General features: G+C 43.4%; 1 protein-coding gene across 3 annotated transcripts in view; it reads left to right on the forward strand.

Annotated features, from left to right (window-relative positions):
- The window catches only part of Arhgef28 (Rho guanine nucleotide exchange factor 28), a 295,501-nt gene that overhangs the window by 208,520 nt on the left and 75,697 nt on the right, over positions 1–11,284 (forward strand). For all 3 annotated transcript variants that reach the window (XM_005356442.3, XM_026783747.1, XM_026783748.1), the window contains 3 exons: positions 1,100–1,142; positions 4,176–4,299; positions 4,564–4,696. In XM_005356442.3, the coding sequence (XP_005356499.2) occupies positions 1,100–1,142; positions 4,176–4,299; positions 4,564–4,696 (300 nt within the window). The remainder of the gene's footprint in view (positions 1–1,099; positions 1,143–4,175; positions 4,300–4,563; positions 4,697–11,284) is intronic.

Below are 11,284 nucleotides of genomic sequence, written 5' to 3' on the forward strand. Positions count from 1 at the left end.
AGAGAGAGAGAGAGAGAGAGAGAGAGAGAGAGAGAGAGAGAGAGAGAGAGAGAGAGAGAGAGAGAATAAAGAAAAGAATTTGTAGAGTGACATCATACTTTAAAAGTTGCTATAAACTGATGGATGGAATCCAATTAGATTGTGACCAGTTTCTTTATAATGGGCTGTGTAAGTTGATAGGCTTGGCTCTCTTACTTTCTTGGAATGCCACTCTATTTATTTATAAGAACAATGACTTAATTTGAAAAACATTTTGCAATGACCATAAATAGCCTTTGATTTTTCTCAAAGTACATTTTTCTCTTACATACAAGAACTCAGGGGGTATTTATTTACATGGCATGCGTAACTGGCTCATCCTCCTGGATTCCTATTTCCACCTCTTCTCCCGCTCTGAATGGTGTTGGTGAAGGATTGCCCTTCTCTGTGGGTGGTGTCCTCCTCGGTGCCCACTCCCTCCCACCCTCTCTCCAGCTCTAACTCGGCGTCCCCCTTCATCCCCATAGTGAGTATTCTGAGTCTGTAAATAGGATGGCACCCTGTTTGCAGAAACCTGCCCTTCTGCCCCAGCAGGCCAACGGGGAGGGTGGTTCTTCTTCCCCACCAGCCACAGAGTGTATCTCTCATTGGGCTGCTTGAGGATGTGACCTTGGAGTTGTGTTGAGAAAGACCCTTCCCCGTGCTGGCCTTCAAGGTGTCCATGGAGCTTGGCTGAAAAGCAGCAGCTTATCCATCACCTGTGTTGGGGGTTGGTGTTACTAATAAAGGGTGGCGTCCAAGTGAGAAGTACCCTAAATTAGCCAGTTTTCCATACTGTTTGCAAACCATGGGCTTCCCTTTGTTGGGGCTAACACACTCCCTGAAATTACTGAATTGACCTATTCTCCTCCAAACCAGGGAAAGCATTAAAACCTCACATGTAGAAGGTCAGTTCTCACAGGTTTTCTAACTGATGGCATACAAAATTAATTATATCTAATTAAATTAATTAGTCTTAAAGTTTGGTGAACATGTGCATCTCAGACTAACAAGTGGCTGCTGTCTGTCTTAGCTTCCTTATTAATTAATTGATTAATTTATCTGTGTGTGTGCCTTACAGAACAGAGATCATATAGTTTTACGGAGCCACCAGGAGAAAAAAGGTATGTTGAGGGTTCTCCTTTCTTTGGGGTCTACTGACCTGTCTTTGCAAATGTCTGTACATCACTTTTCCTCTGTGTTTTATAGTTGGTGAGAGGTTTCTGTGTCATAAGCTACCAAAGACCTGTTGCTCCCTCTCTGGAGTCAGTATAGCCAGCCAGATGTGATGTCTGTTTTCCATCCTCAGGGGTACAGGCTGCAGGGCTAGGGATGAGGGAGGGGGTCTGTTTTAGGTTCTTTTCAGGTCTGAACATCTCAAGGGGCTGTGAGGACCTCAAGCTTCACTTGTTGCAGGATTTCTCTGCCTCTGCTCTACCCCTAGAAGACTCTCTGTAGCTCCAGTTGCTTCAGGTGGTTGCGGAAAGCCCAGAAACTTGCCTGCCCTGCCCTCTGTGGATCTCCGCCTAGCAGCGTTAGGCCTGATGCAAGTGCGGCCTTCAGCACCGCCAGGCTTCTGCTTAGTATGTAGATCTGAGGCTTGAAGCGCAGGCAGCTGTCTATCCTATGTAAAGCTGGTGCCATAGCCAAGCCTGGGAAGAGACCAGGATGCAAGTGGGAGGGAGGGCTGAATTCTATTGGCCTTGAACACCTAGATGGTGTTATTAGCCCTGAACTTGCTACAGAACAAGTGACAGAACTGGCAGTCAAGGTTGGCTTTAAGGGGTCTCTGGGAAACAGTGAAGTAGTTTTCACTTTGGTGGCATGAATCCTAGCACTCTGGAATTTTTTACATCTGGGTGAAGATGAGTGTTTTGCTTTAAAACCTCCCGATGAAAGTAGCGGTAAGAAAACGGCAGTTTGGGTTCATTTATATTGTTTTAGACAAGAATAGAAAGTTCCAGATACACGAACACAGGAAAACTGAGAATGCCGTTGAAGGAGGGGGTGATGACGAGGATGGCATTTACAAAGATGGTGATGACAATGGTGACAGCCGAGGCAGTAGTAACTGACAATTCCTGGGTGATCGTGGGTGCCTCCTGCTGTTCTAAGCAGTTTATATTTAAGGAGTCTGTTCCAAACACTGTAATTTGACAATCATCTAGGTTGTCAATTCCCTGTCTTCAGAATCCTGTCTTTCCAACAGTTGTAGTAATAGGAGGTTGATTATTAAGACATTTTTTTAAAGTAAAATATTTCCATTAGGTGGTTGAAAGGTGAGAAGAGCCAGTATAGCACTTGGTCAGGTCACAGCTTGTACAGTGGTGTCCCCTGCGTGGCATGTGTGGGGGAAGGGCCTTTCGTACCCTTGTCACTCTGTTTTCTCTCTCAGTCTTACCCCTCCCACTCAGGCACTTAGAGGGCACAGTCGGGCACAGTCGGGCACAGCGGGGTAGATCTGTCTTCTCCCTGACTCCATTCCTGGTGTCTTGTTGGATCTGCTAAGAAGCTCCCCAGCCGCACCTGGTGCTTTGCCTTAGCATGGTGTAGGTAACTACTCAAGGAACTTCCTTCTCTGGAATTCTCTTCCCTAGACTAGTCAGTTTCTGAAGAAAAGAACATATTTAAGGTAAAGGAGGACTTACCCCAGACCTTGTAGGCTTATTGCTACAGACAGGCCATTTCTCACTTCACTGATGATTATATAGTACAGATCATCATTATACCAACGACTCTCCATTTTAAATTAATTACATCTAATTAAATTAATTAGCCTTAAAGCATCTAAGTGTTAAAGGAAGTCCTACTACATTGATTCTCAATTTTCATAGTGGGAACTTACTTTAATACCTTGAATCCAGTTCACTGAAAATAATAGGTTATCGATAAAATTGAGTAAGGTTAAGATTTGAAGGTTCATATTCTTGATACACTTGAAATATGTGTTTACCTGTTGAAAAAGGTGTCACAGAGGTTTCTGAAAAATAGGGTTTGTAAGACTTTACAGGGAGAAATCCCATTGGTCATCGACCTGATATCAGAAATAGAACATTTTTGTTTGGGGATATTGAAAAGAACTTCTTCTGAGTTTTGTAAGTTTAGAAGTGTTTTAAACCAAGTCAGTTCTTGTCCAAAGCAGCGGGAATACAGCGTAGTCAATTTTGGTTAAAACACAGAATGACCCAATCTCCTGCATGTGCAGCACCACTCCCCCGTTCTCATGACCCAACAGTGACTCATATGTGTGCTATCCACTCTTCTGCCAGGCTGGGTGGTGGTTCTAATGCCTGAAGAGCCCAGCTTTGTTTGTTAACACTTAGATTTAAGTCTCCGCTACTCTGAACCTGAGGGTTGAAGGCCAAAGTTTTACAGCATTCTGAAGAACATGGTATGGGGAAATCAACTTACAGATTTTTAATTAAAGACTAATAGTTTCTTGACAAAGCCTTCTGGGATATGGAGAACAGAAATAGATTTGAGGAACCAGGAATTAATTTTATTTTATTTGGGATAGTTCAGTCTGACTCTTCTAGGAATGGCTGTATGAACTAGGGGAAGGAAAATGGCCATGTGTAGCCTGTGTAGCCGGGGCTCCTCCACAGCTTAGCCTCAAGGTGCAAACCTGGCTGAAGGGAAGAGGCTGAACCTACAGATGCATACTCTGTTTCTCAATTGGTGCCTGCCAGGAAAACGCCTGTCTACTAAAAACCACCCCTGTGTTCCCAAGATAATAAAATCTACTTCCCTACTGCCAGTTATTTGGCTTCTCTGTGTCTCAGGAAATTTCTGTTGTCATTACGCAGGTGGATGAGTTTTTTCAGGGTAAGATTATCCAAGTATATTTCCTAAATATTTCAGTATAATTTCAGGAATATAGGAAAGTTGAAGCAAGTGTATAGCAACTACTTCTTTTTGTTGGATTCTGCCGTTGTTAGCATTGCTAGACAGTTGCTTTATCAAATCTAGTCACCTGTTCATCCCTCTATAAGATAGACTTTTAATTATGAAGTTGCTATTTTTTTTCTCTTCGCAACCATTTAAATCCAAAAAAAGTTTACCCATGTCCATACAGACATATGTACAACCGCATTCCCTGATGCCCTTTGGCCCCCTTGAGGCCTCTAACACCTGGTCACAGAGCCCTTTCTTTGTAGAATTCAGGAGGAAGAATGGGAAGAATACATCATTCCTGCAAAATCTGAATCAGAAAAGTACAAAGTGAGCCGGACGTTCAGCTTCCTCATGAACAGGATGACCAGCCCTCGGAACAAATCTAAGGTAATCCAGGGTGTGTGCCAACCCGCTGTAGAGTGTAGGTAGCTTCAGTCCTCAGCAGTCAGGAGAGTTTCTACACGTGTCCCCTTTAGGCCACCCACCTTTGCCTGAGTGCGCGCCTTTCTTACGGATTCCTGGCAGGTCTTTGGGAATGTTACGGCGGCTCCTTCAGGGGTCAGTCTGTGTTGATGCCTGAGTTCTGTAAGCATTCCCGCTGACAGCTGTCTCCTTTGTCCATTCCCTCCCACTTTTCTGCTGCTTCTGAAGATGAAAAACAAGGAAGCCAAAGACAAAGAAAAACCGAATCGGCACCAGTTTGTCCCGGGAACCTTCTCAGGGGTTCTGCAGTGCTCGGGTTGTGAGAAAACACTCCTGGGGAAAGAGTCACTCCAGTGTGCCAGTAAGTCCTCGAATCCAGTGTGTGATGAGCTTTCTCTCCATCCTGCAAGCTCCCCAGAGTAAAGCCTCTGCTCAGCACCCTTACACAACCTTCTCTCTCGAGGGCTGTAACATGAGGGCCTTCTTGTTGGGGGGTTCCTGTCCTGCCCAGTTCCCACAGCCAGTAAGCTCCAAAGAAAATCACACAGAGAGTCTACATTAGGTTATAAACTGATTGGCCCATTAGCTCAGGCTTCTTATTAACTCTTGTAACTTATATCATTATTATCTATGTTAGCCACATGGCTCAGTACCTTTTTCAGTGGGGCAGGTCACATCCTGCTTCTTTGGTGATCTGGGCAGGAGTCAGAGAAGAGCTTCCTTCTTCCCAGCATCCTCCTGTTCTCATTGCCCCACCTCTACTTCCTGTCTGGTTTTCCCACCTATACTTCCTGCCTGGCTATCGGCCAATCAGCATTTATTTAAAGCATGATTGACAGAATACAGACAATTCTCCAGCACCAGAGGGCCTCGTGTATCACTGAGCTGTTTGCCTTGCCATGGTCAATACTGGTTGTTTGGTACTTTTCATCTGTGTTTAATGACTTTCTTACATCCAGGCCTATCAACCTTGCTGTCTGCTGAATGTCTCACTGCTTTTGAATGTTGCATGCCTAAAACTGAGCCCTTGCTCCCAGCTCAGTGCTTACCGGCAAGCCAATCCTCCCATCACTCCAGATAGATACTCATGACAAGATTTTAGAGGATTTGTCCATGACTCCCATTTCTTTTTTTTTTTTTTTTTTTTTGGTTTTTTGAGACAGGGTTTCTCTGTAGCTTTGGAGCCTGTCCTGGAACTCCCTTTGTAGACCAGACTGGCCTCGAACTCACAGAGATTCGCCTGCCTCTGCCTCCTGAGTGCTGGGATTACAGGCGTGCGCCACCACCGCCCGGCTGACTCCCATTTCTTATGTGTGACAGCCAGTCCTTTAGCAACTCCACTGGCTCTGTTTACAGTGTGTATTTCAAGCCCATCCACTTGTCAACCCACCACTGCTCTCACTGCTCTGAAGCCACCATTCCTTTAGGTCCCTTATACTTTTGCCACCTCTGTTGGTTTGTTTTCTATTGCTGTGATAAGCACCATTGATCTGGACAAGTAGGTCATTGACAGGAAGAAGCAGGGGATCAGAAAACAAAGAAGATAGAAGAAGTTTTGGAATCAAGAGGTCTTATATAAGCTGTGATATGCCGAACACATTTATTAAGAAGTATAGCATCTTACATATATAGTTTTTAGGGGAAAATGGGACAGATTCAGCAAAAAAAAACAAAAAACAAAAACAAAAACAAAAAAAACAAAAAAAAACCCTATCATACAATAGAAAGAAATCAGCAGGAAGCTGATCAAGCGATTTTGCACAAAGGGAACAAAGGATATCCCAGGTGTGCCAGAGATGAGTGCACAAAGCCTTGGGAATTAACCACAGCCCTTCAAGGGGGCAGGGAAGTCAAGTTCTCAGGATCCTGAAAACTGTAGCTCCTCCAAAGCCATGGCCCAAGCCATTATTGGCCTTGCCAAGCATATCTGGGTTTAGGCAAGGAACTGAGTTCCTTTTCTATGCATCAGGGCCTCAGGGAAGGTCCTGGACCAGCCTGACCCTCAATACACCATGACCAAAAGCAGCTAGAACAGGAAAGGGTTACCTACCTCATGCATCCTGATCACAGTGCATCATCAAGGAAAGCCAGGACAGGAGCTCAAACAGGGCAGGAACTGAAGTAGGGACCATGGAAGGATACTGCGTACTGGCTTGTTCTCTGTGGTTCACTCTGCTTGCTTTTTCTATAACCCAGGACCACCTATCTGGGGTAGCAATGCCCACAAGTGGGCTGGGCCCTGCCACATCAATCATTAATTGTAAAAATGCCTATAAGCCAATCGATGGAGACAATTTCTCAATTGAAGTTTCTTCTTCCCAGATGACTTTAACTTGAGTCAAACTGACAAAGAAGTAACCAGGACACAAGATAAGGCTATTCTTAAGATATCTGCCCGGGAGAGGGGATCCCTAATGTCTTACAGTCGCTGCAAAGCTCTTTAAGACCTGGCCTATTTCCTTTCTTTCCCCTTTCTCCCTTTGTTCTGGCCACACTGCCATCTTTACTGTTTTTCCAACAAGCCAGCATCTGTCTTAGTGCCTTTTGTCTTTGAGGCTCTTCCTTCTGACCCCTGTAGATTGTTGGGTAACACCCCTCAGACATGACCCACCTTGTGTCTAGCTTGTCATTTCCCTCATCATTAAATCCTGGGCCCTATAATTTACCACCATCGATGCCATGGCATAGTCTCCATGTCATTTTCCTTGGCTGTCTCTGTCACCATAAATGCTGGAAGGGGAAAGGGAGGCAGGGCATAGTAATTTTTCATAACCCCCCAGATGCTGTCACAAAGTTGACCCTTAACATTTAGGCTTAGTTAATGGCTGCTAAGGAAAACAGATGCATAAGCAAGACCCACTCCTGTTGAGTTCATTAAGTGCATGTTGCTGACATCGTGGTGGAAGCCAGAAATTGCTGAAAGTACCTCAGACATGCTCAGTTATCAAATCCGTCATTGCTTTAAAAAAATAAGTATATAAAGACTTACAAAAGATATATGGCTTCAATAGAAACTTAAATTGTCTAAAAATTTTCCATATGCAAAATCTTTGCTTTCAATATTTCATCATTTTGTAAGCATTTAAATTGTATAAGCTAATGAGTTTATTATGGCATTTCATACATGTATATAATATACTTGCTGTAGTAGGAGCTGCTCTATACCCGAAATAACAACACACAAATTGTATTCTTTTAAACACTGCTTGGCCCATTAACTCTAGCCTCTTACTGGCTAACTCTCACATCTTGCTTAACCCATTTTTATTAATGTATGTAGCACCACAAGGTGGTGGCTTACCGGGAAGCTTTTAACCTACGTCTATCTCAAAGAGGAGAGTTATTGTGTCTGCTTCACTTCCCTTCTTCCCAGCATTCTGTTCTGACCTATCAGGCCAAGCAGTTTCTTTATTAATTAACCAATGAAAGCAACAGATCTACCTAATTTTCTGTCCTATCAGGGCCAAGCAGTTTCTTTATTAATTAACCAATGAAAGCAACAGATAGACAGATGACCCTCCTCCATCAACTTGCATCATTTTCAGTTACCTACTGTCATACCCTGCTACCCCCTCTCACTGTTACCCTCCTCCACTCTTTCATATTATCTCTATTGTTTTCTTTAATTACTATTTTTATACGTATGACACATATAAATATATGGCTACAACTGGAGTCCATTTGGTGTTGCTCTTGTTTTGAGCACTGAGCACGTGGCATTGGATAGCCCCTTAGAGGGCTCTTCCCCAGGGAGGTCTAATTCTCTCTCTCTCCACATTCATTACTTAGTTGCTTCTAACCCTAACGAGGTTGCATCAGTTTTTAATGCTGGGATTTTGCTTGATGATTCTATCACAAGTCTTCAGTCATTTCTCATCATATACTTAGGTTTCCTATATTTTAAAAACATAGATGAACATGTGTTTTCACATACCTCTGTCTACATTGCTGATTACTCCCTTAGATTAAATTCTGCAGTCTGTATGCAAGCTGAAGTGTACACTCGCTGTTTCTCTCTATACCACAGTGGATTTTAGGATTAGTTTGGGGACTTCCAAGGTTTTCACTGGAAGGGGGAGTGTTGGTCACTTAAACTTGGATTAATCTTACATCTTTGACATTGAGTAGTAGGCAGACTTTGACAGTCTCTTCTGTGCTGGGTGGATAATCATCTTCTATGTGTTTGGTTAATAACTTCAATCTTACAGAAAGATATGATGTGAAACAGTACATTGTAGAGCTACTCAAAATCTTAGTGTCATTTTTTTCTGTGAGATTCCAAGATGCTAACAGTTCATAAACAAGGCAATTCTGTAACATTCTCATGTATTCCTGAGTTCAATTGCTTGTGTTTTGATACGACATTATCTGGTGCACAGATCCTCATGAATGAATTCATTGCAGATGAACTATAATCAATGTTGTTGCAGTTTGATGTCCTTTCTTGCCCTTTGTACTGAGTTCTGAATGTCTCAAATTAATGTTCCTCTTGCTTTTCCTTTCTTTGTGTGTCTCTTAACTGTTTCTGTGGTTTTTATTTTGGCATGTATGTCTTTAATTTAGCTAGAGAGAATCTGTAATGCAACTGAAAATTGCGTTTTTATAACAAAGGGGTTTTCTTATTTACATTTAATTTTACTGCTGCCAACTATCTTTGACAATTCCTGGCTGTTTTCCTTGCTGTCTGGCTTGGGGCTTTAGACCATGTGTTGCTTGCTTTTATCGTCTCCTGCAATTTGGCACAATAAGGGCTCTTAATATCTACTAATGATAGTGTTATGGCTACGTAAGGCTCATAACTTAATACAGTTTTATCTTCCTTATGTGAGCCTCTTTCCCCCCTCCGTTAGTATTCCCAATTGTTGTATTATTACATTCTCTTTCATACTGTAGGCTGAACATTTCAGGAATGGCTTCACTACTTCAAGAGCAATTCAATGTTTTCGTTCAATTCTGTGTGTATACTTACAATAGCTCTGAAACCCCTCCTCCCTTCTTCTCTCCCTCCTGTCCTTCCTTCTTTCTTCCTTCCTTCTTTTGTTTTGTTCATCTATGGTCTCTTGTAGCCTAGGCTGTCCTCAAACTTACTGTGTAGCCAAGGATACTTTGAACTCCTCCTGCCTTCCTCTCCCAAGTACTGAGAATACAAATGTCTATCACCAAGCTCAGCTTTCTTTCTTTAGCCTGGGTCACCGCTTACTTTTAGGCTAGAGAGATGCCTCAGTTGCTAAGAGTGAATGCTGCTCTTGCCAAGGACCTGAGTTTGGTTTCCAGAACCCATACTGTAACCAGCTCCAGAGGGATCTGATGTCCCGGCCTCCGTGAGCATCTTCACTCAGTTCGGCATTCCCACATGCAGGCACATAGATATGGTTAAAAATAAAAATAAATCTTCAAAAATGAAAGAGAAAACCTTTCGCCAATCCATTCTTCAGTCTTTACTTCTCAGGCTCAGATGGGATGGGATAGTTTAATGAAACCTAGGCACTTTGCTTACGTGGCTAAATAAAACTTTAGTCCAAAGTTGAAGCTTCCATCTACAAGGGCCAGCATAGTTGAGTATTAAATGCTGCCTCAGGAAAATCCGATGCCTGCGTGACCCAAATCCCTTGTTACAAGCCCTGCTTCTCTATACCTATACGCCAAAGCCACGCTTCTCTCTACCTATACGCCAAAGTACTTTTAACTTTTTCATCTCACAGATATTGTCAGACTGTGTCTATTATTTTTATTAGGAAATAGTGAGACTTTTCATTTCGCCCTCGAGTTTGCTCAGTTAGCTTCAGGAGATTCTCTTCTGTGCACCTCGGGCTCTGATGCCTCTGGTTTCATCTTTTCTGGCTTCTTTTTTTTTTTTTTTTTTTTTTTTTTTTTGGTTTTTTGAGACAGGGTTTCTCTGTGGTTTTGGAGCCTGTCTGGCTTCTTTCTTAGACAAGGGTCATCTCTGGGATCTGCCTTTGTCTCTTTTATAATCACGACCTTCTTCTTCACATCCTGAAATCTTTGAAGTTTGAGTTCACATAGCACATAGTTTGATATCATGGTCACATGGACCTGTGTCTGTCCAGTTGGAAATCTGCTCCTGCTGTTCACCTGTCTGGCAGTTTCTGCCTCACAAAGCCCCGCCCCCTCTCATAGGCTGTTGACCCACCCCCAGCATATGTTGACCTGATCTCCCTCCATGCCTTCGGCTTTGATTTCATAGACTCATCTTTGCCTGCCCTATCAGAAGCACATCTCAAAAATCTACGTTTTCCATCTCTATCTCCAGACCCGAAGCCCAGTGGCTGGCTCTTCCTGTACCCCCACCCCCACCCCACCCCCTGCTTTGTTCACTGGCGTTTCAGAACCTCCACTTTTCCTTTTCTTCTGCTTGGATGGAAATAAGAGGAAAGACAATGGATTTCATCTGGAGAGCCAGTATATAGAGTTGCCTTGCTCTGCTCACTGGCATTAGCTAGTCGACTGAAATGCCCCTTTGGACAGTTTGAGGCTGAGTCTCCGGCCTGGCTCACAGTGGCCTGCGGGGTCTTCTGCAGTGTGGCATGACGGGCTGAAATGGGATCTTATGGATCAACTCCAGAGACATTTCAGTTACAGACTATGGGCTCTTCCTGACAGAGGTAGTGTAGGGGTGGGCGATTTGAAGGTGACAAGGAGGATCGGAAAGGAGCATGACAGCCTCCAGACTACAGCCCCCATGGACACCAGTGTATATGAAGACATCCTGGTCTCTGTCCCTGTGGGCAGAAAGCTTGTTTTCCTCTAGGGACATGAGGCCCTATGAGCCAGTGGCAAACCGTCTTCATCTGATTTGCCTTTTAAAGATTTATTTTCATTTTAAATTATGTGTGTGTGTGTGTGTGTGTATGTGTGTGTATGTGTGTGTGTATGTGTGTGTGTATGTGTGTGTATGTGTGTGTGTATGTGTGTGTGTATGTGTGTGTGT

Source organism: Microtus ochrogaster, chromosome 19 (assembly GCF_000317375.1).
Source record: "Microtus ochrogaster isolate Prairie Vole_2 chromosome 19, MicOch1.0, whole genome shotgun sequence".
Lineage (NCBI taxonomy): Eukaryota > Metazoa > Chordata > Mammalia > Rodentia > Cricetidae > Microtus > Microtus ochrogaster.